Source organism: Narcine bancroftii, chromosome 8 (genome assembly GCF_036971445.1).
Source record: "Narcine bancroftii isolate sNarBan1 chromosome 8, sNarBan1.hap1, whole genome shotgun sequence".
NCBI classification, from domain to species: Eukaryota; Metazoa; Chordata; class Chondrichthyes; order Torpediniformes; family Narcinidae; genus Narcine; species Narcine bancroftii.
Window position 1 is genome coordinate 75,754,311 of NC_091476.1, and position 27,814 is coordinate 75,782,124.

Consider the following 27,814-nt stretch of genomic DNA (forward strand, 5'->3'; position numbering starts at 1 on the left):
CCCAAAATTCGCGCTGCGCCCTGATTGGTCAGCTGGTGCGTCGTCCCCACCTAGTGGGATGTCCGGGGACTGCAGGCTCGTGGACATGGAGATGGGGGTAGGGGGAAAGTTGGGAGAGGGTCACGTTGATCATAACCTTTTGACATCAGTGTGACAAGCAGGAGGGGGTGGGTGTTTGGCAAGGACAAAGTGGCATCTTCCCCACAGGGATTGACTGAACTCTGCACTGGCCATGGACGCATTTTTGGACAGGCCCTTGTCAGCTATTAACGCTGAAGCAAATCAGAACCCAACATGGTCTTATGGACCAAAAATCATCCATTCCCCATCTTTTTTTCAGCTATGGTCCCCCTCCCCCAGGACTCTGTTCTAGGTTTATGGGAACCCAGTCAAGTTTATATTTTTACATTTTATTTACAGTATTGTATAAACCGATTTAAACCCATGCTGCCCATTTATATCCAATTCACCTACAACCTCCCGGTATGTTTCAAAGAGTTGGAGGAAACCAGAGTCTTCCCCCTCCCCAAAGAAACCCTGTGCAGACATGGGCGGAATGTACTGATTCCTCACAGACGGTGCAGGATTCAAAACCCCAGTCTTGATTGCTGGCGCCGTAAAGCCGTAGTGCCAACTGCTAAACTAACTGGGCGGCCTTCAATACCTTACCCGTCTACAATAAAAAAACATAAAATATATTTTTGATTTAGGTTATTCATCCCCCTGAAATGTGCTGTGGTCCCTGTGGAGAATGACTGGTGCAAGATGACAGGATGGGGTTGTGGGGACAGGGAGAGGTATTGGGACAGGAAGAGGTACAGGGGACCGGAGGGGGTTACAGAGACAGGGAGGGGTGCAGGGGACCAGAGAGGATTACAGAGACAGAGTGGGATGTAGGGGACCAGAGGGGATTACGGAGACAGGGAGGGTGTAGAGGACCAGAGGGGGTTATGTAGACAGGGAGGTGTGTAGGAGACTAGAGGTGGTTATGGAGACAGAGGGTTGTAGGGGACCGGAGGGGGCTACAGAGACAGGGATGGGTGGAGGGGACCTGAGGGGGTGACAGAGACAAGGACGAGGGGTGGGTGGGGACATTAGACCAAAGATAAGAAGCTGGGAATTTCCATGAGTATTTGGGTTGGGAATGTGAACCTGGATGGGATGGGTGGGTGAGGAGATGATTTAAAATCGAAGATAAATCATTTAAACAAATTGTACGTCACAAAGGCCGACAGGAGCAGCAGAAGATCTGACCCCGTGACCAACCGTGTGGCACCAAGACAATGGCGAATATTTCCTGTCCATGTACATTTTTCTCTTTGTGTGTGTTAGTGAGTACACGTTGTGGCAGTGTCCTGCAGAGACGGGGAGACAATCGTTCTGGCCGTTTACTGGCACCTGCACATCGTACGTGGATATTTGACATCCTTTGATTGACGAAGTTTAGCTAAGAATTAAAAAGAGCCCTTGGAATCAGAAGATTTCAGTGACATTGTGGGGCGTTGCATGCTTTCAGGAAAGTAAGGATTTGGATCGGAGGAAGGCTCGTGCGCAGAGTGACGTCAACCGCTTGCCAGGAAATGGTCTCAGAGCTTCTTTTCACATTCTAGAGGAGGGTTGAAGACTGTTGGATCCTGGATCCCCAGCGTTAAGTTAACGAACCTGAAGTGGAAGCAGAAAGAATGTAGACCTGGAATAAACAGCAGGAAAGAATGAGAGCAGGAGGCCATGTGGCCCATCGAGCCTATACAACCATTCACTGAGATGAAGGCTGATGTGGCAGTAGACACATTCCTTCTTTGCTCTCTATGCAACTTGGATTGCCCCAGTTGGGGATTGGAGAACGAGGGGCGGGGGGTAAGTGTTACAGAGTCAGGGAGTGGTGTTAGGGACCGGGAAGGTGGGGAGGGGGTGGTTACAGAGACAAGGGGGATGTAGTGGTCCGGAAGGGGTTACAGAGACAGGGAGGGGTGTAGGGGACCAAGGAGATGGGTGTGTTACAGAGACAGGAGGGGTGTAGAGGATCGGAGGGGGTTACAGAACCAGGGAGGGGTGGAGAGGAACAGAGGGGGTTACAGAGACAGGGAGGAGTGTAGGGAATCGGAGGGGGTTACAGAGACATGGAACGGTATAGGGGACCAGAGAGGGTTACACAGATAGGGAGGGGTGTAGGGGGCCAAAGGGGATTACAGAGAAGTGTGGTGGCGGTTGATGCAGGAAGTTTGGAATTTGGGAATAGATGGGTTGGGAATGTGAATCCAGATCGGATGGGTGGACAAGGAATTATTTTAATGTAGAGTTTAAACGGAGTTGTGGACCCCATTAAAGTGGGGTGGGGGGTGGGGGTGGGGTGCTGGAAACCTGTTGGTCCATTTCTTTTGGCCTCCCCTTTCAGGGAGGTGAGAACCGAGAGTGAGAAAGATGAAGCCACTCACGATTTGAGCGTCCAGCTGTCGGTGAATTCAATGTGCCAGTACAGTGGGTAGCAACCGTAGTCCGAGAAGCCAATTTTGACATTCCCTGGAACACAGGAATGGGGGAAGATTAGTGGAGGGGGGCTAGTGGTGGCATGGGGGGTGGGGGGAGGAAAGGGGGAGAGGGAGATTCGGAAGCTAAAATGAACCGGGTAGTGGATCAGGGATCAGCCCGGGATGAGCTGTGTGTGGTGATACACCACTAGCCGACTGCAGGTCAAGGCAACACTTGGTCGGCTGTCACTCAGCTGACTTGAATGGACCAAGCTCCACCCAGTCGGCTGCCTGTCACCCTCCGGGATATTAGCTAGATCCGGCCCCTTGAGGTCAGTCTCAGAGCCAGCACAGCCATTCTCACAGCCAGCTCTGTGGAAGTTTATGTGGAATAAAACCTGTTGAACAGACTTTATGTTTTGTGTCTGCTTTTCTGCTCGATAGCGCATCGTAGTGTTGCCCATTGGGAGAGGCGGACACCGGGCACCGTTCCTTACCCCGATCCTGAGTCACATTCCATATGTTCATGAGCAGCAATGCCTCGGGAACGGAAGGACTTCCAACGTAGATTTGGGTGAGAAAGTTGGCATCTTTGGGGACACCAAAAGGCTTGAATGGTGTCAGGAGAGGGAACTTCATGCAGGTCTGATTCCCCAAGAAGAATTTGTACCTCACGGACTGTGGGAAGTGGCAGAACAGAGGTAGGTTACTGACCTGGACAGCAGAAGCACCCCTCAATCACAGGCACAGGGACCCTGGGGACACTGCAACCTCAAGTAAAACATGAACATATAACCATATAACCATATAACCACTTACAGCACAGAACAGGCCAGTTCGGTCCTACTAGTCCATCCCGTAACAAGTCCCCACCCTCCTAGTCCCACTGACCAGCACCCGGTCCATACCCATCCAGTCGTCTCCTCTCCATGTAACTATCCAGTCTTTCCTTAAATGTAACCAATGATCCCACCTCAACCATGTCTGCCGGAAGCTCATTCCACATCCCTACCACCCTTTGCATAAAGAAATTTCCCCTCATGTTCCCCTTATAATTTTCCCCCTTCAAATCTTAAACCATGCCCTCTAGTTTGAATCTCCCCCACTCTTAATTGAAAAAGCCTATCCACATTTACTCTGTCTGTCCCTTTTAAAATCTTAAACACCTCTATCAAGTTCCCCCTCAATCTTCTATGCTCCAGAGAAAAAAGCCCGAGTCTGCACAACCTTTCCCTGTAACTCAAACCTTGAAATCCTGTCAACGTTCTCGTGAACCTTCTCTGCACTCTCTCTATTTCGTTTATATCTTTCCTATAATTTGGTGACCAAAACTGTACACAGTACTCCAAATCTGGCCTCACCAATGCTTTGTACAATTTCATCATAACCTCCCTACTCTTGAATTCAATACTCCGATTTATGAAGGCCAACATTCCAAATGCCTTCTTCACCACAGCATCTACCTGAGTATCAGCCTTGAGGGTACTATTTACCATCACTCCTAAATCCCTTTGTTGCTCTGCACATCTCAATTGCCTACCATTTAATGCATATGACCTATTTAGATTTGCCTTTCCAAAATGTAACACCTCACACTTATCTGTATTAAATTCCATCAGCCATTTCTCAGCCCACACCTCCAGCCTTCCTAAATCACCTTTTAATCTACGGTAATCTTCCTCACTGTCCACAACGCCACCAATCTTTGTATCATCTGCAAACTTCTCCACCCCTACTTCCAGATCGTTAATATATATAACAAACAATAGTGGACCCAGGACCGATGCCTGAGGAACTCCACTAGTCACCGGCCTCCAATTGAACAAACAATTTTCTACCACTACTCTCTGACACCTCCCATCCAACCATTGCTGAATCCATTTCACTACCTCCTTATTTATACCTAATGCCTCCACCTTTTTTCCTAACCTCCTGTGGGGAACTTTGTCAAAAGCTTTACTAAAGTCTAAATAGACAACATCCACAGCTTTCCCTTCATCAACCTTTTTTGTAATCCCCTCGAAAAACTCAATCAGGTTTGTCAAGCATGATCTACCCCTGACAAAACCATGCTGATTACTCCCTATCACTCCCTGTACCTCCAAATATTTGTAAATACCTTCCCTCAGAACACTTTCCATCAACTTGCCCACCACAGACATCAGACTCTCGGGCCTATAATTCCCAGGTTTACATTTGGACCCCTTCTTAAACAGCGGAACCACATGCGCCACCCTCCAATCCTTTGGCACTACCCCCGTGGCCAGTGACATCCTAAATATCTCTGTTAATGGCCCCACTATCTGTCCACAAGCCTCCCTGAGTGTCCTTGGGAATATTTTGTCTGGTCCCGGAGATTTATCCACCTTTATCTTTTTCAACACAGACATCACTACCTCCTCGGTTATCCTTATATGCTTCATGATCTCCCCACTATTTTTCTTTACTTCAACTGGTTCAATATTTTTTTCCCTAGTGAATACCGAGGCAAAGAAATCATTCAAAATTTCCCCCATTTCCTCTTACTTCTCACTCAGCCTACCCTCGCTATCTGCAAGGGGTCCAATTTTATCCTTCACTAATCTTTTACTTTTAATGTACCTATAGAAACCCTTTGGATTTATTTTTACTCTGTCTGCCAAAGCCTCTTCGTGCTCTTTTTTGGCCTTTCTAATTTATTTCTTAAGATTCCTTCAACACTCCTTGTAGTCCTCCTTCAAATTCTCAGCTCCCTGCTCTTTATACCTCTTGTACAACTCCCTTTTTCTGCTAACCAAATTTCCAATATTCCTCGAAAACCAAGCCTCTCTATGACTTCCAGCCTTTCCTTTGATCCTCACTGGGACATATCTACTCTGTTGATATGTCCCAGACATCTGCAGACACCATGGTGGAATTAAAAACACGACACTGGAGAATCTCAGCAGGTCAAACAGTGTCCTTTATAGAGCAAAGATAAAGGTACAGAACCGACGTTTTGGGCTTCAGCCCTTCCCATCCACGGACCTGTCCAAACTCTTCTTAACTGTTAAAATTGAGCCCATATTCAGCTTGTTCCACACTCCCAACACTCCCTGAGTGAAGAAATTCCCTGGAAACCTTTCCCCTTTCACCCTTAAACTCTGGTTTGTATCTCACCCACCCTCAGTGGGAAAAGCCAATCTACATTTACTCTGTCTGTTCCTTTCATAATTTTAAATCCCTCAATCAAATCTCCCCTCGTTCTCCTACGCTCCAGGGAATAAAGTCCATACCTGTTTAAGCTTTCCCTGTAACTCAGTTCCTGAAGTCCGGGTGACATCCTAGTAAATCTTCTCTGCCCTCTTTCTATCTTATTGATATCTTTCCTGTTGTTTGGTGACCAAAACTGCACAAAATTCTCCAAATTTGTCCTCACCAACATCTTGTACAACTTTACCATAACATCCTAACTCCTGTACTCAATACTTTGATTTATGAAGGCCAATGTGCCAAAAGTTCTCTCTACAACCCTGTCCACCTGTGACACTACTTTCAGGGAATTATGTATCTGTATTCCCAGACCTCTCCGTTCTATCGCACTCCTCAGTGCGTGACCGTTCACCGTGTATGTCTTTTCTTGGTTTGTCCTTCCAAAATGCAACACTCACACTTGTCTGCATTAAACTCCATCGGCCATTTTTCAGCCCATTTTTTTTAGCTGGTCCAGATCCTTCTGCAAACTTTGAAAACCTTCTCCGCCGTCCACAACACCTCCAATAGTGAGGTCATGTGCAAACTTGCTGATCCAAATTCCCACATTATCCTCTACATAGACAACAAACAACATTGGTCCCAGCACCAATCCCTAAGGCATCACTAGTCACAGGCCTCCAGTCTCTGAAGCATCATCCACCACGACTCTCTGGCTTCCCCCGTCCGCCCATTTTCGAGACCAATTCACTACTTCACCGTGAATACCGAGCGTCTGAACCTTCCTGACTGAACTCTCAGGATCATACAGGATTTGAGGAGAAGGAGAGAGGGGGGAGATGGGATTGAAAGGGTTTCTCTGAGTGAACAAAATGGTCCGGCTTACATTACCTCATTGTAGAGGAAAAGGTCCACCTGATGCTCTGGTTTGTTATCTTTGTAGACTAACATGCTGGTGTAAAACCTCTGGTGAATGGCGTCATAGGAGAACATTCCATAGGCAGGCCTTAATTGGTTCGGATGCATCTGTTGAAGGAAAGTGGGACATTCAGTGGCAGCTTCCAGCGGATCAGGGAGACCTGGAGACAGACCCATGGGGTGACATGGACAGATGTGGAGCCAATCCAACAGGGTTTCCAATGAACCCCACTGGGAAGTCAAGAGATGCTCCATTCCCTTAGGAGAGAGGAGGTGGGAGGGGTGAAGGACACCCCCTCTCTGGGATGGTTTAAGGGGTGATGGTGGGGAGGAGGGGGTGGGACATATCTTCCTCAGACTGTCCCTCCGTTCCCTGGGGTTACGGCCTGACATGATATGGCCTCACTTCCTTGTTACCTAGAGTCCCAGATTCCATTACAGACGTGACTCTGTCCCCGCCATTTCTCTAGGGTACAGGAGTCCAGCCGTCCACTGCCCCAAGCTGTGGGGGGTGGGGGGTTCCCGTCTTAACCTTTTTTTAAAAAATTTTTTATTTTTCACACCATAAACCACATTGACCATGATACATACTTTTTCCTTTTCAAATATATACAGTGCCATTTTCTCCCCCCCCTCCCATCCCACCCTCCCTACCTCCCCCCCATCTATTTGAAGTACAAAATCTAGGATACATTAAACCAGTCAAACAATGTTGTCATTCAATAAAAATAAACAAGAAATTCCACTGAATCAATTCTTTTCATTTCCTTCTCCTTTCGTTAATTTAGGTAGTGAATGTCCCCGGTAGGTTTTCTCTATTGTGTTTCATGTAAGGCTCCCATATTTGTTCAAATATTTCAATATTATTTCTTAAACTATATGTTATTTTTTCTAATGGAATACATTTATTCATTTCTATATACCATTGTTGTATTTTCAAATTATCTTCCAATTTCCAGGTTGACATAACACATTTTTTTGCTACGGCTAGAGCTATCTTAACAAATCTTTTTTGTGCACCATCCAAATCAATTCCAAATTCTTTGTTTTTTTATGTTACTTAGGAGGAAGATCTCTGGATTTTTTTGGTATATTGTTTTCTGTAATTTTATTTAATATTTGGTTTAGATCTTCCCAAAATTTTTCTACTTTCTCACATGTCCAGATTGCATGAATTGTTGTTCCCATTTCTTTTTTACATCGAAAACATCTATCAGATACTGTTGGGTCCCATTTATTTAACTTTTGAGGTGTAATGTATAGCCTGTGTATCCAGTTATATTGTATCATACGTAACCTCGTATTTATTGTATTTCTCATCGTTCCAGAACATAACTTCTCCCATGTTTCCTTTTTTATCTTTATATTTAAATCTTGTTCCCATTTTTGTTTAGTTTTACCATTTGTTTCCTCATTCTCCTTTTCTTGCAGTTTAATATACATATTTGTTATAAATCTTTTGATTATCATTGTATCTGTAATCACATATTCAAAGTTACTTCCCTCTGCTAAACTCAGACTGCTTCCTAATTTGTCCTTCAAGTAGGATCTCAATTGGTAATATGCCAACACTGTATCTTGAGTTATATTGTATTTATCTTTCATTTGTTCAAAGGATAATAATCTATTTCCTGAAAAACAATTTTCTGTTCTTTTGATCCCTTTTTTCTCCCATTCTCTAAAGGAAAGGTTATCTATTGTAAAAGGGAGTAACTTATTTTGCATCAATATTAGTTTGGTAATTGATAATTTGTTTTATTCCTTTCTACATGAATCTTTTTCCAAATATTGAGTAGATGATGTAATACTGGAGAATTCTTACATTGTACCAATTTTTCATCCCATTTATATAATATGTGTTCAGGTATCTTTTCCCCTATTTTATCTAATTCTAATCTAGTCCAATCTGGCTTTTCCCTTGTTTGATAAAAATCTGATAGGTATCTTAATTGTGCGGCTCTATAATAATTTTTAAAGTTTGGCAGTTGTAAGCCTCCTTGTTTATACCATTCTGTTAATTTATCTAGTGCTATCCTCAGTTTCCCCCCTTTCCATAAAAATTTCCTTATTATTTTCTTTAACTCCTTGAAGAATTTCTCTGTCAAGTGTATTGGCAATGCCTGAAATAGGTATAATATCCTGGGAAAATGTTCATTTTAATACAGTTTATCCTTCCTATTAGTGTTAATGGTAAATCTTTCCAATGCTCCAAATCGCCCTGTAATTTTTTCATTAGTGGATAATAATTGAGTTTATATAGATGGCCGAGATTTTTATTTATTTGTATACCTAGGTATCTTATTGCTTGTATTTGCCATCTGAATGGTGATTCCTTCTTAAATTTTGAGAAATCGGCATTATTCATTGGCATTGCTTCACTTTTATTTACGTTAATCTTGTAATCCGACACGTCTCCATATTCCTTCAATTTCTTATATAATTCTTTTATTGATAGTTCTGGTTCTGTTAAGTATACTATAACATCATCCGCAAATAAACTGATTTTATATTCCTTGTCTTTTATTTTTATCCCTTTTATATTATTTTCTGTTCTTATCAATTCTGCTAGTGGTTCTATAGCTAACGCGAACAATAAGGGTGATAGTGGGCATCCCTGCTGTGTTGACCTGCTTAAGTTAAATTGCTTTGATATATATCCATTTACTGTCACTTTCGCCAATGGCCCCTTATATAATGCTTTAATCCAATTAATATACTTCTCTGGTAAACTGAATTTTTGCAATACTTTGAATAAATAATTCCATTCTACTCTGTCAAAGGCCTTCTCTGCGTCTAAAGCAACTGCTACTGTTGGCGCTTTACTCCCTTCTACTGCATGAATTAAGTTAATAAATTTACAAATATTGTCTGTTGTGCGTCTTTTTTTAATAAATCCAGTTTGGTCTAGATTTACTATTTTCGGTACATACTCTGCTAATCTGTTTGCTAATAGTTTAGCTATTATCTTATAATCTGTGTTAAGTAAAGATATTGGTCTATATGACGCTGGTGCGAGTGGATCTTTCCCTTGCTTTAGTATTACTGTAATTATTGCTGTTTTACATGAATCTGGTAAGCTTTGTGTTTTATCAATCTGGTTGATTACTTCCAGGAGGGAAGGAATTAATAAATCTTTAAATGTTTTATAGAATTCTATTGGGAATCCATCCTCTCCTGGTGTTTTATTATTTGGTAATTTTTTTAAATTATCTCTTGTATTTCTACTATTCCAAATGGTTCTGTTAATTTATTTTGTTCCTCTATTTGTAGTTTTGGTAGTTCAATTTTAGTTAGAAATTCATCTATTTTCCCTTCTTTCCCTTCGTTTTCAGTTTGGTATAATTGTTCATAGAATTCTCTAAAGTTTTCCTTGATCTCCTTTGGATTATATGTGATTTGTTTGTCTTTTTTCCTTGATGCCAATACCATTTTCTTAGCTTGCTCTGTCTTAAGCTGCCATGCTAGGATTTTGTGCGTTTTTTCCCCTAGTTCATAATATTTCTGTTTTGTCTTCATTATATTCTTCTCCACCTTATATGTTTGTAGTGTTTCATATTTTGTTTTTTTATCCGCCAATTCTCTTCTTTTAGTTGTGTCTTCCTTCATTGCTAATTCTTTTACTATATTTACTATTTCCCTTTCCAACTGCTCTGTTTCCTGATTATAGTCCTTCTTCATCTTGGTTACATAACTTAGTATTTGCCCTCTGATGAACGCTTTCATTGCATCCCATAGTATAAACTTATCTTTCACTGATTCCGTATTTATTTCAAAATACATTTTAATTTGTGTTTCAATGAATTCTCTAAAATCCTGCCTTTTAAGTAGCATGGAGTTTAATCTCCATCTATACATTCTTGGAGGGATGTCCTCTAACTCTATTGTCAATATTAAGGGTGAATGGTCCGATAATATTCTAGCTTTATATTCTGTTTTTCTTACTCTATCTTGCATACGAGCTGATAACAAAAATAGGTCTATTCTTGAGTATGTTTTATGTCTAGCCGAGTAATATGAATATTCCTTTTCATTTGGGTGTTGTTTCCTCCACATATCCAAAAGTTGCATTTCTTCCATCGATTTAATTATAAATTTGGTTACTTTGTTCTTTCTGTTAATTTTTTTCCCAGTTTTGTCCATATTTGAATCCAAATTCAGGTTGAAATCCCCTCCTATTAATATGTTCCCTTGTGTATCTGCTATCTTCAAAAAAATATCTTGCATAAACTTTTGATCTTCTTCGTTAGGTGAATATACAGTGAGTAGATTCCAAAACTCCGAATATATCTGACATTTTATCATTACATATCTCCCTGCTGGATCTATTATTTCCTCTTCTATTTTAATTGGCACATTTTTACTAATTAATATAGCTACTCCTCTTGCTTTTGAATTATACGACGCTGCTGTTACGTGTCCTACCAAATCTCTCTTTAATTTCTTGTGCTCCAATTCAGTTAAATGTGTTTCTTGCACAAATGCTATATCAATTTTTTCTTTTTTCAGTAAGTTTAGCAGTTTCTTCCTTTTAATTTGGTTATGTATTCCATTAATATTTAAAGTCATATAGTTCAGCGTAGCCATTTCATACTTTGTTTATCTTCCCTTTCTGTTTCTCCATCATCACCTTTCCTTCTTATCCATTTCTGCTTTCTTGTTTTGAACACTTTATAAGACAACATTTCTAAAACATCAAACATTTTCCTTATTCTCCTATTTAAAACTTCTTTAACCCCATTCTCCCCTCCCCCTCCTGAGTTGCCCTTTATCCCTTGTTGGGCAACCAGATCTCCCCTCTCCATTTGGATTTGCGAATTCACTCACAAACGTCAACTGATTTTGTAGTGACCGTAACTCCTCCCCACCCAGCCCCCCAAAAAAGATTTCAATTTTCATATGTAACAAAGATCACTCTTTTAATTCCCTCCTTATTCCCTCTATTCCCTTTCCCTCCCTTATTAATTCTTGTCTACTCTATATATTTTCCTCTAAATACGGTTACATTCATGTATACACACTATATATATACACACATATACCCCTTTACACACATACATATAGTTCGTGGTCATTTTTACTCTCATTACATGTCGTCATCTCTCTGCTTGTTTTGTAGTTGTTCTTCAAATTTCCTTGCTTCCTCTGGATCCGAGAATAGTCTGTTTTGTTCCCCTGGAATAACTATTTTAAGTACCGCTGGGTACTTTAACATAAATTTATATCCTTTTTTCCAAAAGATTGTTTTTGCTGTATTGAACTCCTTCCTCTTCTTCAGGAGTTCAAAACTTATGTCTGGATAGAAAAAAATTTTTTGACCTTTATATTCCAGTGGCTTTTTGTCTTCTCTTACTTTCTTCATTGCTTTCTCCAATATATTTTCTCTTGTTGTATATCTTAAGAATTTTACTAAAATGGATCTTGGTTTTTGCTGCGGTTGTGGTTTCGGGGCTAAAGTTCTATGTGCCCTCTCTATTTCCATTTCTTCCTGTAATTCTGGTCTTCCTAGGACCCTAGGGATCCAATCTTTTATAAATTCTCTCATATTCTTGCCTTCTTCATCTTCCTTAAGGCCCACTATCTTTATATTATTTCTTCTATTATAGTTTTCTATTATATCTATCTTCTGAGCTAACAGCTCATGTGCCTCTTTAACTTTTTTATTAGATTCTTCTAATTTCTCTCTTAATTCCTCTACTTCCATTTCTACAATTGTTTCTCATTTTTCCATATTTTCCACTCTTTTTCCTATCTCTGTCATGGCCATTTCCATTTTATTCATTTTTTCTTCTGCATTCTTAATTCTTCTTTTTATCTCATTAAATTCTTGTAATTGCCATTCTTTCACTGATTCCATATATTCTTTAAAAAAAGATACATCCATTGTCTTGCCTTTCTCTTCTTCTTCCACTTCTTTCTGTTCTTCTTCTTCTTCTTCCTTGGATTGACCATCTGTTGTTTCCTTGTTTTCTTTTTACCCTCTTCTTTCTTGTTGTCGTTATTGTCTGTGTTCTGCACCTGCTGCTGTGCTGCAGGTGTCTCTCTCAGCTGTGGAGATCGACTCCGCAGCTGTTCCCCCCTCCCGTCAGTGTGTTTTTTCATGCGCATCGCGCATGCGCGACTCCTCGCACTTTTACTCGGCTCTGCGAGCCATTTTTGTAGTCCTGAGCCCGAGACTTCCACTGACCTGCGGGAGCGGGCTTCTCTCTCCGCGGCAGGCTTCTTCGGACAGGTAAGGCCTTCCCCTTCTTCTTCCGACATTCTTTCTTCCTCTTTTATTCCCGTTGTTTTTGACTTTTCTCTCTTCGCTGCAATTTTCTTCTCACCTTTATTTTTACTTTATTATAAATTTTAATCTTGTACCTTTGTGCTTTGTGTGTTTTTTTTAACTTTTCGGGAGAGGGCTGGAATTCCCTGACCGGCCACTACTCCATCACGTGACTCCCCCCAGTCTTAACCTTGAGATTCCCCCCCCATGCCCCCTCCCAGTTCCAGATCCCCATGTGGGTGTTGGGTGGGGGGCATAGCACCCACCTTGTCAAACCCATCCACACCGGTACGCACACACACACACCTCTGAATCGTTGTTCCAGGCTCCATGGAGTGGGGGCTTCAACTGCTCATCCGGACCCCCCACCCCACCCTTCACCCAGGTCCCTCCCCAGAGTCAACGAAACCATGTGCAGATAGAGGTGAGGTCCAATCTGGACCCTCTACAGGCCTGTGGATAAACGCACACCCAAAATCACATGCACAAAACCCGGAGTGACAATGGGGCTGAAAGATGAACTGTAGGAGTGCTGAAGTATAGACCAGGAACTGTGACCAGCAGGTCAGCCTGGATTCTGCTCCCCTTCCGCCCACAAAGGGAGAGAATATCACAGATGATGTGAAATTGTGGCTTGTCTGCTCCACCTGAGGGTCTTGCCCCTCCTTCCCTCTGTTCACCGAATGGTGCTCAGTGCCCCAGGGTTGGGCTTGGAACAGGTCGGCAACAACAGGTGGGGGAGGAGGGTTCATCCAGATTCTGTGGGGAAGGGTCAGGTGGACAACAGAAGCCCAGAGGGGGTTGTTTCTAAGGACGGGGCATTCGGGAGCCTGCAGGAGAGCACTGGCATAGTGGAAGGCAGTGGGATCTCATTGTGAAGGCTCCCCTTGGTAACAGTGATCATAATATAACAGAGCTTAAAACCAAAAACTACAAATAACTGACCAGTGGGTCAGGCAGTGTCCAATGGAGTGTCCAATGTTGAAGAATATGTGGTTTCCTTTACCATCCATGGATGCTGTCCGACCTACTGAATTTCTCCAACAGTCTGCCTTTAGTTCTGGATCACACCACCTGCAGCTTCTCTTGTCTCTTAACTCTAAACCGCTTTGAAAAGAGTTCACTTCACCAGTGACCTATCGTGGACCCTCAACATCTCCTTACTCATCAGGAAGGCGCAACAGAGACTGCACTTCCTGAGAAGACTGAGTCGGGTGAGGCTACCGTCCACCATCACGTCAACCTTCTACAGGGGCTCTATCGAGAGCGTCCTGGCCGGCTGCATCACGGTGTGGGGACGGTGGCTGCAGAGAAATGGATTGGAGGTCAATCCACGTAGAGTGGCAGAGAGGATCACTGGGGTCTCCCTCCCCCACATCGACGTGATCTCCTGGGATTGGTGTCTGAAGGGGCGGGCAAAATCATTGAGGAACCTTTCCCCCCCCCCACCCCCCCACCTCACCGACTTCTTCCTGCTGTTCCCGTCGGGGAAGAGATCCAGGAGGATCAGAGCCAGCACCACCAGGCTGAGGAACAGCTTCTTCCCATGGGCTGGGAGAACACTGAACGACCAAAGGACCCTCCAAGACCATCATATTCATGAATCAATCTTTATTTGTATCGATGGTGTAATGGAGGATTTAAACCATGATTTTTGCTCCTGCAAGGCTGAGAATCAGTAACCTGCTTGAGACTCAGCAGACATGAGCTAAATTCCACCATGGGGCCCAGAGATGCAGTTATCTGACAAAAAGACATCTGTGTACCAAGGACGTTTAATCTTCCTGCTTGTTAGCCGGTTGCTGTTTGAGATTGATGGGATTTTGTGCAGACTGTCAAGTGAGACTTCGCAGCTAAGTAGATCTTTGTATTCGAAGTGATAAGCTAGAAAGTTGTGGTATTTGATAGAAGCCTAGGCTGCTCGGTTGTCTTTTATTTTGTGCAGGGAATAGGTGCTTGGGTAAGCAATTTTTGGGTAATATAAGCCATGGTCCCGCTGCTGAAGTTTCAGACTCTCTGAGGGGTGGAAACGTCTCTCAGCAAGAAGAAGAACTTCTTGAGTCCAACCAACATCCCGGTCGGGGAAGGTGGAGAAGCTGCTACTGGCGCCCCGGCAACCTACTGCAAGTGTGTGGTCATTGCCTCGCTTCGGCAGTTGGGACCAGTCCAGGTGTTGATAAGTATAATTGGGAAGGGTTTGCATATTGTAGTTTGAAATCAGCTTAAGATTTTGTAATAAAGATTTGTATAAACTGAAGTGCTCTCGGGATGTGTGTCTGTTTTCTTTCGGTAGCTCAAACACTCTGACCAATCTAAAACGAACAAAGTGAGAGGTACAAGTTTACCTAGGACGGATAGATACTTGTCCTGCGAGTGTATAATGTATCTGTATATGTGTTCTGTCTGGGTGTGCGTTTGTGTGTTTTGCACCGAGGACCAGGGAACACTGTTTCGTCGGGTTGGACTTGTACAAGCGAACAACAATAATGTTGAACTTGACCACAGTCAGTAGTTTAAACATATCTATTAGTAGAGAACAAAGCAGAGGAAAGGTTATACTCACCTCTGATATGTAGCCTTCAAAGAGATCGGGAGAAGCTGTGGGATTCAGAAAGACAACAGTGGAAGAGAGATGAGTTGTGCCTGGTGTGAGTTTGGAGAGAGAGGTGACAATATCCAGGGTGTGGGACCCATTCCCTCAACACCGTCCATCCTGTGGACAGGTGAACCCTTTGACCCTGCCCAGCACCAGATTCTTGAGCACTCAGTCCCAACAGAGGGCATCGTTCAACAGCGTGAAGACGTGGAGTCACGGCCCACCATAACCTTCCCCCCACCTCTCCCCCATTGACACAGACCCTGTTTGCTGGCATTTTATGTCTGGTTTTCGCTGCCAAAACCACCCACAATACTTGGTCGATGGCGTGAGTGTCTGCCACCCCTGTCCCCTCCAGCAGCCTGTTCCAGGATGTAAGGGTCCAGCCCAACTCCGAGGGGCATTTTGGGGATCAGCAGGGCCGTGGGCTGGAGCCAGGCACTGGGCCCCATGGATGCAGCACAGTAATGGTGCCCCTCCTGGCCAGTGTTCGCACCAGCCTCTGGCCACTAGGAATGATGGGAAACAGGCATCTCTTGTCCCCTCTGCACTCTGTTTTTCCCCCTCTCCCTCCATCTGCCACATCCCTCATCCCTCCGCACTCTGCTTTCACTCCTCCACACCGCTTCCTTCCCCCAGCCTGTCCTCCCTCACCCCATGTACCCTCCGCAGCCCAGCTTCAGTTTTGGGCTCCTTATGTAGGGAAGGATGTGCTGGCATTAGAGAGGGTGCAGAGAAGACTCACAAGGATGATTCCTGGAATGAAGGGCTTGGCGTATGAGGAATGCTTGACGGCACTTGGCCTGAACTCTTTGGAGTTCAGAAGAATGACGGGGATCTCATGGAAGCATTTTGAAAGTTGAAAGTCCTGGACAGGTTAGATGTGGCCAAGTTGTTTCCCATGTGCAGGGACTCCAGGACAAGAGGCCACAACTTCAGGATTAAAGGGCACCCGTTTAAAACCATAGCTCAGAAAACAGGCCTTTGCCCCTTGACTTTGTGCTGAATTATTTTGCCAAGTCCCACTGACCTGCATCCGGTCCATAGCCTTCCAGATCCCTCCCATCCATGGGCCTGACCAAATTCTTCTTCAATGTTAAAACTGAGCCTCCATTCACCACATTCAACTTGTTCCCCACCCCCACCGCTCTCTGTGAGAAGTTCCCCTAAACTTTTCCCCTTTCACCCTTAACCCTTGTCCTCTGGTTTGTATCTCACCCTCAGTGAGAAAAGCCGACCTACCTTTACTCTGTCTGTCCCCCTCATAATTTTAAATCCCTCCATCAAACCTGCCCTTATTTTTCTACGCTCAGTCCTCCAGTTTCCCTCTGCAACACTCCCTCCCTCTCCACTGCCCACCCTCTCTCTCTCTCTGCCCTCTGCACCCTGCACTCACCCTTCAGCTCTCCCCCAGCAACCCTCCTCATCACATACCTCTCTCCCGCTCTCTGCCCTCCACACCCAAACCTTTAGTTCTGCACCCCTTTACTCCACACACCACTCTCTTACCCCGCACCCCTCCCTCTCTCCCCATCCCTCTCTCCCACCACACCTCAACCTCCCCCTCACCCCACCATCTCACTCTACCCACCCTCTCTCCCCCTCACCTTGCCCTCTCTCCCCCGCACCCCTGCCCTCTCCCCATTAACCCACCCTCTCTCTCCCTACTCACCCTGCCCTCTCTCCCTCTCAACCCACCCTCCCCCACCCCACCACCTCTCCCCTCACCCCACCCACTCTCCTCCTCATCTTGCCTGCTCTCTCCCCTTGCACCACACTCTCTCCCCCCTGGACTCCGCTCTCTCTCTCATCCCCTGCACCCAGCCCACTCTCTCCGCCCGATCCCACTCTCTTGCCTACCGCTCTCCACACACCCCTCCCCGCCCCCACTCCAGACGTAACTCTGCAGACACGGCATGAAGCCACCAGTGCCAGGAGGTCCTAATGCCCCCTTTCCAGACCCCTGCCCTATCAGACCCCCTTGGACCTACCCCTGACCCCAGCCATCGGATCCCTTCGGAACTGCCCCTGACCCCAGCCCCCTGCCCCATCGGATCCCCTTGGACCTGCCCCTGTCCCCAAACCCATGCTGTTTACACACTGGTCCAGTGCGATCCCTGCAGCAGGTTCACAGTCCTGGAGGAAGGCAGGTGGGGGTACTCACTGCAAGGTTGGGGGATGTCCGAACACACCAGGGCCAGCAGCCAGCAGGCGACAAGAGCGAGGAACAGCTTCATGCTGAAGCCACAGGCGGCGAGATCTATCTGGAAACAGCGTGAGGAACCATTGAGAACAGAGGGGGTGGCGATGGCTGAGACAGGGAGGGGAGAGGAGAGGTTGTCAGGATCTCACCCAGGGTAAACAGAATTGAAGGGCCGAGGTGCCTTCTATTGATCTAAATATAAAACCATCACAGAACCAAGAAAAAGCTTCCTCTTCCCCCACCTGCTCCAACCCTCACACCCCTCCCCAACTCTGTAACCCCCTCCGGTCCCCTACACCCCTCTCCATCTGCGTAACCCCCTCCGGTCGCCTACACCCCACTCCGGACCCCTACACCCCTCCCAATCTCTGTAAGCTCCTCCAGTTTCCTAAATGCCTCCCCATCTCTGTAACCCCTCCGGTCCCCTACACCCTTCCCTGTCTCTGTAACCCCCTCTGGTCGCCTACACCCCACTTTGGTCCCCAACACCCCTCCCTGTCTCTGTTACACCCTCCGGTCGCCTACACCCCACTCTGGTCCCCTACACCCCTTCCTGTCTCTGTAACCCCCTCGGTCCCCTACACCCCTCCCCATCTCTGTAACCACCTCTGGTCCCCTGCATCCATCCCTGTCTCTGTTACCCCACTGGTCCCCTACATCCCTCTCTGTCTCAGTAACCCCCTCCAATCGCCTACACCCCTTCCTGTCTCTGTAACCAGCCCCCTCCTCCAACTCTCCCTGGGCTGAGGGAAGGGGAAACCACAGTTTCATGTCCCGGGGAGGGACCTGGGACCTCGGAGTCTGGTTTAAAGTCCCCCCTCACCTGGAGCAGAGTGACGGTGTCGTGTCGCAGAGACTGAGGGTTGGGGACTTTGTCCTTCCTGATCAGGGACCCACATCATCTGACCCGTGTGGTTGAGATGTGATACAAAGGCAGCCAATGGGGAACCCACGTCCTGTAAACAAACCCGGAGAGATCTGTTTCTCGAACTGAGAACATTGAGCTCAAAGTCCCGGGGCTAGAATGTTCACTGACATTTTATCCCCACCCCCATCTGCCTGACTCCGTTGACCCGCTGATCTCCTCTAGCTTTGGTTCATACAGGGTCCCGGGGGAGTGTGTCTCTGTTCATAGGGTCTCCTGGGGAGTGTGTTGGTGTTTACAAGGAGTCCCAAGGAGTGTGTCACTGTTTACAGGGGGTCCAGGGAGTGTGTCACTGTATACAGGGGGTCTGGGGGACTGTGTTGGTGTTCACAGGGGGGTCCCGGGGAGTGTGTCGGTGTTTACAAGGGGTCCCAGGGAGTGTGTCACTGTTCACAGGGGGTCTGGGGGAGTGTGCCGGTGTTTACACAGGGTCCTGGGGAGTGTGTCGGTGTTTATGGTGGGTCCCGGGGAGTGTGTCTGTGTTTACAAAGGGTCCTGGGAAGTGTGTCGATGTTTACAGGGGGTCCAGGGGAGTGTGTCGGTGTTTATGGGGGGCGATCCCAGGATCATTACAGTGGATCCTGGGGTTCTGTGTCTGTGTTTACAGAGGGTTCCGGAAGTGTGACTTGTTTACAGGGGGTCCCAGGGAGAGTGTTGGTGTTTACAGGGGTGTAATGCGTGTCGAAAGAACCAAAGACTTGTTGATCCAAACCAAGGCTTTTATTAACTAAAAGACTGGAGCATATCACAAGTAGGTCGACCAGTCCAGAATGATCTGGTCTGGCTAGGAGCAATCCTTTAAGACCTGCCAGTCGGAGTGGCTACACTCTCAGCCAATCACAGTCATCCTACACTACAATCTGTACATATGTACATATATACACATTGGTGATAGAATCTGTACTATCACAAGGGGGTCCCAGGGAGTGTGTCACTATTCACAGGGGGTCCGGGTGAGTGTGTCACTGTGAACAGGGGGTCCTAGCGAGTGTGTCGGTGTTTATGGGGGGTCCCAGGATCATTATATTGTGTCTGTGTTTAAAGGGGATCCCGGGATCATTACAGGGGGTCCCGGGGAATGTGTTGGTGTTTACAGGAGGTCCCAGGGAGTGTTTCACAATTCACAGGGGTTCTGGGTGAGTGTGTCACTGTATACAGGGGGTCTGGGGGTGTGTGTCATTGTTACAGGGGGTCTTGGCGAGTGTGTCGGTGTTTCTGGGGGTTCCTGGGATCATTACAGGGGTTCCCAGGGAGAGTGTTGGTGTTTACAGGAGGTCCCAGGGAGTGTGTCACTATTCCCAGAGGGTCTGGGTGAGTGTGTCACTGTATACAGGGGGTCTGGGGGTGTGTGTCGGTGTTTCTCGGGGGCCCCGGGATCATTACAGGGGTTCCTGGGAGTGTTTCTGTGTTTAAAGGGGGTCCAGGGGAGTGTGTCACTGTATACAGGGGGTCCAGGGGAGTGTGTCACTGTAACCACCAACACACTCCCTGGGACCCATGTAAATACTGATACACTCCCCTGGGACCCTGTATGAACACTGGCTAGCTGGAGAAGATCAGCTGGCCCCGGGACATTGAGCTCAATGTTCTCAGTTCGAGAAACAGGTCTCGCTGGGTTTGTTTACAGGACGTGGGTTCCCCATTGGCTGCCTTTGTATCACATCTCAACAACACGGGTCAGATGATGTGGGTCCCTGATCAGGAAGGACAAAGTCCCCAACCCTCAGTCTCTGCGACACGACACCGTCACTCTGCTCCAGGTGAGGGGGGACTTTAAACTAGACTCCAAGGTCCCAGGTCCCTCCCCGGGACATGAAACTGTGGTTTCCCCTTCCCTCAGCTCAGGGAGAGTTGGAGGAGGGGGCTGGTTACAGAGACAGGAAGGGGTGTAGGCGATTGGAGGGGGTTACTGAGACAGAGAGGGATGTAGGGGACTGGAGGAGCTACAGGGAGGGTGTAGGGGACTGGAAGGGCTTACAGAGATGGGGAGGAGTATAGGGGACCAGAGGGGGTTACAGAGACAGGGAGGGGTGTAGGGGACTGGAGTGGGTTACATAGACAGGGAGGGATGTAGGGGACCAGAGTGGTTTACAGAGATGGGGAGGGGTGTAGGGGACCGGAGGGGGGGTTACAGATACTGGGAGGGGTTTAGGACTCCAGAGTGGGGTTACAGAGACAGGAAGGTGAGTGGGGGATTGGAGGGGGTTACAGAGATAGGGAGCTGTGTGGGGGATAGGAGGGGGTTACAGATACAGGGAGGGGTCGAGTGGATGGGAGGTGATTACAGAGACAGGGAGGGCTGTAGAGGATGGAGATGGTTACAGATCCAGAGAATGATGTATAGGATCAGAGGGGGTTGCAGAGATATGGAGGGTGTAGGAGACTGGAGGGGGTTACAGAGATGGGGAGGGGTGTAGGGGACCAGAGGGGGTTACAAAGACAGGGAGGGGTGGAATGGGCTGGAGGGGGTTACAGAGACTAGGAGGGGTGTAGGGAATTGGAGGGGATTACAGAGACAGGGAGGGGTGTTAGGGATTGGATGGGGGTTACAGAGATGGGGAAAGGAATAGGGGTCGTAAGGGTGTTACATGGACAGGGAGGGGTGTAATGTGCGGAGGGGGTTACAGAGCTAGGGAGGTGTGTAGGGGACTGGAGGTGATTACAGAGACAAGGAGCGGTGTAGGGGGCCAGAGGTGGTTACAGAGTCTGGAAGGATTGTAGGGAACGCAAGGGGGTTGCAGTGACAGGGAGGGGTGGAAGGGACTGTAGGAGGTTACAAAGATAGGGAGGGGTGAAGTGAATCAGAGGGGTTTAAAGAGACAGGGAGGCGTGTAGAGTACCGGAGCTGGTTGCAGAGACATGGAGCGATGTACGTGACTGCAGGGGGTTACAGAGAGAGGGAGAGTGTAGGGGACTGGAGGGAGCTGCAGAGATAGGGAGGGCTTTTGGGAACCGGAGGGTGTTACAGAGACAGGTAGGGTTGAAGGGGAATAGAGGGGGTTACAGAGACAGGGAGGGATGGTGGGAACTGGTGGGGGTTACAGAGACAGGGAGGGGTGGAGTGGACTGGAAGTGGTTACAGAGAGAGGGAGGGGTGTAGGAGACTGGAGGGGCTTACAGAGACGGGGAGGGATGTCGGGGACCGGAGGGGGTTACAGAGATGGGGAGGGGTATAGGGGACTGGAGGGGGTTACAGAGACAGAGAGGGGTGGAGTGGACTGGAGGTGGTTACAGAGACAGGGAAGGTTGTAGGAGACTGGAGGGTCTTACAGAGATGGGGAGGGGTGTCGGGGACTGGAGGGGTTTACAGAGACAGGGATGGTTGTCGGAGACCGGAGGGGGTTATAGAGACAGGGAGGGGTATAGTTGACTTTAGGGGGTTACAGAGATAGGGACAGGTGGAGTGGACCGCAGGGGGTTACAGAGTCAGGGAGGGGTGTAGGCGACCTGTCGGGGGTTACAGAGACTGGAGGGCTATAGGGGACTGGAGGGGTTACAGAGATGGGTGGGGGGGCGTGGACCAGAGGGGGTTACAGAGACTGGGAGGGGTGCATGGGACTGGAGGGGGTGACAGAGACAAGGAGGGGTGGAGGGGTTGGAGCAGATGGGGAAGGAGAATGGGGTTATCTTGGTTCTATCATATTTGGGCAGGAGGAGGCTATTTGGCCCCTCTATCCTGTTTGCTCTTGGGTGAGACCTTGAACCCCCCCCCCCAACCCCACCCATTTGGACAGCTGTCCCCACAACCCCCTCTGTTCTCAGCAGTTCCTCACGCTGTATCTCTCCTGGTCTCCAGGTGGATCTCGCTGCCTGTGGCCTCAGCATGAAGCTGTTCCTTGCCCTCACTGCCTGCTGGTTGCTGGCCCTGGTCTCTGCGGATGACCCCCAGCCTTGCAGTGAGTACCCCCACTCGCCTTCCTCTGGGACCCCCAGGGTTGGTGGCCTTGGGAACTGCATACACTGGGATCTGGGAGCTATTGGGGAGTGGGGAACTTGGGAAAGATGGAGAATGATGGGCATGTGAGGGGGTTGCTTTGGGTGTTGGGGGGGGACAAGGACAGGTGATGGATCGGCATCAGACAGAGAGCGAGTTAACACGGGCAGCTGTCACCTTGCTTTCCAATTCACAGGCTGTCCCCACCTCTCCATCTCCCTCTACCTCCCCACCTCTCCCTCTACCTCCCCACCTCTCCCTCTACCTCCCCACCTCTCCCTCTACCTCCCCACCTCTCCCTCTCCCTCTCCCTCTCTACCTCCCCACCTCACCCTCTCCCCCTCTCTCCCTCTCCTCTCTCTACACCTCTCTCCCCCTCTCTCTCTATACCTCTCTCCCCTTTCCCGCTCTACACTTCCTTCCCTCTCTCCCACTCTCTACACCTCTCTCCCCACTCTCTCTACATCCTCTCTCCCACTCTATACACCTCTCACTCCCCCCTCTCTACATCTCTTCCCCTCTCTCTACACCTCTCTCTATATCTCTCTCACCCTCTCTCTCTATACCTCTCTCTCCCCTCTCTCTACACTCTCTCTCCTCTCTCTACACCTCTCACCCCCCTCTCTCTACATCTCTTCCCCTCTCTCTCTACATCTCATTCGCCCTCTCTCTATACCTCTCTCCCCCTCTCTCTACCACTCCACATCTCTCTATCTCTCCCTCCATCTCCCTCTCTCTCTCTCTCTATACCTCTCTCTCTCTACACGTTTCTCCCCCTCTCTCTACATCTCTCTCGCCCTCTCTCTATACCTCTCTCCCCCTCTCTCTACCACTCCACATCTCTCTATTTCTCCCTCCATCTCCCTCCCTCTCTCCCCTCTCTCTACACCTCTCTTCCCTTCTCTCCCCTTTCCCTCTCTACACCTCCTTCCTGCTCTCCCCCTCTCTACACCTGTCTTCCCCTCTCTCTCTACACCTCTCTACACTCTCTCCACTCTCTCCATCTCTCCCCTCTCTCTCTCTCTACACCTCTCCCCTTCTCTCTACACCTCTCTCTACACTCTCTCCACTCTCTCCATCTCTCCCCTCCTCTCTCTCTACACCTCTCTCCCCTTCTCTCTACACCTCTCTTTCCCCTCTGTACACCTTCCCACTCCCTCTACACCCTCTCTCCCCCCTTCTCTACACCTCTCTCCCCTCTCTCTCTACACCTCTCTCTACACTCTCTCCATCTCTCCCCTCCTCTCTCTCTATACCTCTCTCTCCCCTTCTCTCTACACCTTTCTCCCCCTCTCTCTACATCTCTCTCTATACCTCTCTCCCCCTCTCTTTACCACTCCACATCTCCCTATCTCTCCCTCCCTCTCTCCCCTCTCTCTACACCTCTCTCCCCCTCTCTCTCTACACCTCCCCTTCTCTCCCCCTTTCCCTCTCTACACCTCCCTCCCGCTCTCCCCCTCTCTACACCTGTCTCCCCCTCTCTCTCTACACATCTCTCTACACTCTCTCCACTCTCTCGATCTGTCCCCTCCTCTCTCTCTACACCCTCTCTCCCCCTCTCTCTATACCTCCCTCCTCCTCTCTATACCTCTCTCCCCCTCTCTCTCTACACCTTTCTCCCCCTCTCTCTACATCTCTTGCCCTCTCTCTTTATACCTCTCCCCCTCTCTCTACCACCCCACCTCTCCTTCTCCCTCTCTTCCCACCTCTCCCTCTCCCTCCATTTCCCTCCCTCTCTCCCCTCTCTCTACACCTCTCTCTTTACACCTCTCTCCCCGTCTCTCCCTTCTCCCTCTCTACACCTCCCTCCCTCTCTCCCCCTCTCTCTACACCTCTCTGCCCCTCTTTGCACCTTTCTCTCTCCCCCCTTCTCTACACCTCTTTCCCCTCTCTCTCTATATCTCTCCCCTCCTCTCTCTATACCTCTCTCTCTCTACATCTTTCTCCCCCTCTCTCTAAATCTCTCTCTCCCCCTCTCTCTACCCATCTCCCTCTCTCTACACCTCTCTTACTGCAATAGCATTGTGCTAACCATTTTGTCGAGTTCTTCCCCACCTCTCTCTACCACTCCACATCCCCATCCCCACCCACCACTAGAGGTGGATTGAGGGAGTATGGGGAAGAACCCCCAGTGAAAGCTGAACTTCAGTGGGCTGTGTGGGTCTAATTATCACACATCCCTTCGACTACTTCCCACCGCCTTGGGGAAGTAGCCAGGTCCCATCGCCACCCTGTCCCAATGGGTCGTAGACTCACGTGTATGAGATCAGATACCCCCGGGTATTTATTTTATCTAAAGATGGTTGAAGCCGGTTCCAGTCATTTAAACCTGGGCCGCCCAATTATGTCCTGTACGTTTTGAAGGGTGGGAGGAAACTGGAGTCCCCGGGGAAAACCCACGCAGACATGGGGAGAACAGACAAACTCCTTACAGACAACACGGGATTCAAACCTGGGTTGCTTGTGCCATAACAGCGTCGAGCTGACCATGGCAGGCAGGGGACTTGCTGGGATTTCAGCCAATCTTGGTCCAAAGGTCAAAGATCAAGTTGGACCCACGGATGCTGAGATGGAAGGGGCAGGAGTTGGGGGTGGGTTTGGCTGGAACTGGTATGATGAAGCCAGATTGGCGAGGGCAGTCTAGTCACTTGCTGGAGGCCAGTGGGTCGGGGAGGGAGGTAAGGGCCTCGACTCTGGAAAAACTCCTCTGACCAAACTCGCACTGGGTAATAGCATCCCCTTTCCATCAGAACCCCATAGAAACTCCTCAAACCCCTGTCTCGGTGCCTGAACTTTGCGTAGCGGCCAGTGATGACGATACCTGGTTTGAATCCCATGCTGTCTGTAAGGAGTTTGCATGTTCTCCCCGTGTCTGCTTGGGTTTTCCCTAGAGGGGCTCCGGTTTCCTCCCACCATTTAAAATGTACTGCGGGAGGTGTAGATTAATGGGGTGTAAATTGGGCGGCACGTGCTCGTGGGCCAGAGGGGACTGGAACTACGTCTAAATCACTTTCAGTCGTCTCCCTGTCAAGACCACCAACCTCATTGTTTCTCAACCCCACACCTCCAGTCTTGGCTGCCTACCCAAGATCCACCGACCCATCATATCCACAAGCTCCTGCCCCACTGAGCTGGTAACTTGACTTCGATTTGATTCCCCCCCCTCAGTCCAGTCCCTCCCTACCTCCATCTGGGACACTTCACATGCCCTACATCAATTCCAGCTCCTGAAATTGACCATCTCATCTTCACCGTGGACACCCGATTGCTCTGCCCCCCCACCCTCACACCGAAGACATCGACAACAGACCACGATGGAGCACCTCTGCCACCACACTCCTCTGGCTCACCCTCAATAACTTCACTTTTGACTTATCCCAAGTTGTCATGAAGGGCTCGAGCCTGAAACGCCAGGAATACAGTGTGCACGATGAAACTGCAGGAAAACCACCGAATTTTAAGGCTTGTTTGTCTAATTCTGTTTCCGTCCTGTGGATGCTACAAGATCGGCTGTTTGGTATTTTTACAACTCCTCTCTCTTCCAAATGTTGTCTCCCACAGCTGCTCCAGATCTCATGGAAGGATGGATGTCCATTGTGAGTAGATCCGACCTTTACACCACTGGTTAAGAATGTTTTAAAGTTACTGATTCAGCACAGTAGGGTGGGCCTCCTGGTCCATGAACCCCTGGCCACCCAGAGACTTTTTGGAGGGTGGGGGGAAACCCCCACAGGTTACAGGGAGAACATGAAAACTCACAGACAATGCCGGATGGAAACATGTTCGCTAGGGCTGCATTAGCGACACACTAGCCATGAAAGTTCAGAGAGGGCAGGCACTGGAGATGGAACAGAAAGAGTGACTGCTGGAGAAACTCGATGAGTCGAGCAACATCCGTGGGGGAAAAGGGATAAACTCATTTCCTAAAGGAGGCAGTTAGGTGGATAGGGGAAAAAGTTCTGTGGGGAAGAGCATGAAAAGTACAAACATGGAAAGATCTTTATTAAAGCACACGTAGGCAATAACAAAGACCAGCACTATCAATCACCCACACAGTACAACTCAGTCACATCGTGCTTTACACGACCGATACCATTAACTGTTCACACTCACACACACACACACACAGTAAAACGGCCAATATCAGTAAGTGTCTTCACTCACACAGACACACAGTACAACCCAGTCAAATCTGGCTTAACACGGCTGATGCCTGTAAATGTGTTCACTCACACACACACAGAGTACAACCAAGTCACATTGGGCTTAACACAGCTGAATCCAACAATTATGTTCAATCTCCCCTACACACACATAATTCAACGCAGTCACATCGGGCTCAACATGACCAATAGCAGTAACTTTATTCACTCACACACACAGTATAACACAGTCAGATTGGGGTTAACACGACTCACACCAATAACTTTGTTCACTCACATACACACACACAGTACAACCCATTTACGTCAGGCTTAACACGGCCAATACCAGAAACTGTGGACATTCACACATAAACACTCACACACAAACACACACTCACACACACACACACACACACACACCCAACACACACACAAAACACAAACAGTCAAATCTCTCACTCTCATACATAATTCAATGCAGTCACATCGGCCTTAACATGACCGATAGCAGTCACTTTGTTCACTCACACACACACACACACACACACACACACACACACACACACACACATAGTAAAACACAGTCAAATTGAGCAAAACATGACCGATACAGGTAACTGTGTTCACTCACACACACACACACACACACACACACACACACACACACACACACACACACACACACACACACAAACACACACACACACAAACACACACTCACAGTAAAACCCAATCACATCGGGCTTAACATGACCGATAGCAGTAATTGTGTTCACTTAACCACAGAGTATAAGACATTCAGATTGGGCTTAACACGGTCGATACCAGAATCTGTGTATACTCACACACACACACACACACACACACACACACACACACACACACACACACACACACACACACACACACACACACACACACACACACACACACACACACACAGCACAACCCAGTCAAATCAGGCTTTACACGACCGATACCATTAACTGGGCACACTCACTTACCCACACAATAAAACGGCCAATACCAGTAACTGTGTTCACTCACACTCACACACAGTTCAACCCAGTGAAATTGAGCATAAAACGACCGATACAGGTAAATGTGTTCACTCAAACACACAAAGAGTACAACACAGTCAAATTGAGCATAACACGGCCGATACAGGTTACTGTGTTTACTCACACAC

The 27,814-nt window shown here is 47.9% G+C and overlaps 2 protein-coding genes across 5 annotated transcripts in view; one reads left to right on the forward strand and one right to left on the reverse strand.

Annotated features, from left to right (window-relative positions):
- Window positions 1-394: 394 nt before the first annotated feature.
- LOC138740923 (ependymin-like) lies at window positions 395-18,549 on the reverse strand. 4 transcript variants are annotated; one of them, XM_069894254.1, is made up of 7 exons: window positions 18,445-18,549; window positions 17,583-17,678; window positions 15,386-15,420; window positions 6,531-6,665; window positions 2,966-3,146; window positions 2,436-2,520; window positions 395-1,662 (listed from the first exon to the last, which is right to left on the reverse strand). In XM_069894254.1, exons 1-7 carry the CDS (start codon window positions 18,521-18,523, stop codon window positions 1,587-1,589), a joined length of 687 nt encoding a protein of 228 aa, XP_069750355.1. In that variant the 5' UTR covers window positions 18,524-18,549; the 3' UTR covers window positions 395-1,586. The 4 variants fall into 4 exon arrangements, with proteins under 4 accessions (XP_069750355.1, XP_069750354.1, XP_069750357.1 ...); XM_069894253.1 differs by having other exon boundaries at window positions 17,583-17,729; window positions 18,445-18,538; XM_069894256.1 differs by having other exon boundaries at window positions 17,583-17,682; window positions 18,445-18,534.
- Window positions 18,550-20,203: 1,654 nt separating this feature from the next.
- LOC138740924 (ependymin-like) overlaps window positions 20,204-27,814 on the forward strand; it is a 427,958-nt gene continuing 420,347 nt past the window's right edge. The window contains exons 1-3 of the mRNA XM_069894257.1: window positions 20,204-20,306; window positions 22,343-22,442; window positions 26,042-26,076. Coding sequence (XP_069750358.1) covers window positions 22,370-22,442; window positions 26,042-26,076 — 108 coding nt within the window. The 5' untranslated portion in view covers window positions 20,204-20,306; window positions 22,343-22,369. The remainder of the gene's footprint in view (window positions 20,307-22,342; window positions 22,443-26,041; window positions 26,077-27,814) is intronic.

What these genes read in the sequence shown, in the direction of transcription:
- LOC138740923 (XM_069894253.1), bottom strand. Translation starts at nt 18,523, where the DNA reads ATGATGTGGGTCCCTGATCAGGAAGGACAAAGTCCCCAACCCTCAGTC. An exon ending in GGACATCCCCCAACCTTGCA is followed by an intron (nt 15,421 to 17,582) that starts GTGAGTACCCCC and finishes TGAATCCCACAG; the next exon opens with CTTCTCCCGATCTCTTTGAA. An exon ending in TTGAAGGCTACATATCAGAG is followed by an intron (nt 6,666 to 15,385) that starts GTGAGTATAACC and finishes TTCCTTCAACAG; the next exon opens with ATGCATCCGAACCAATTAAG.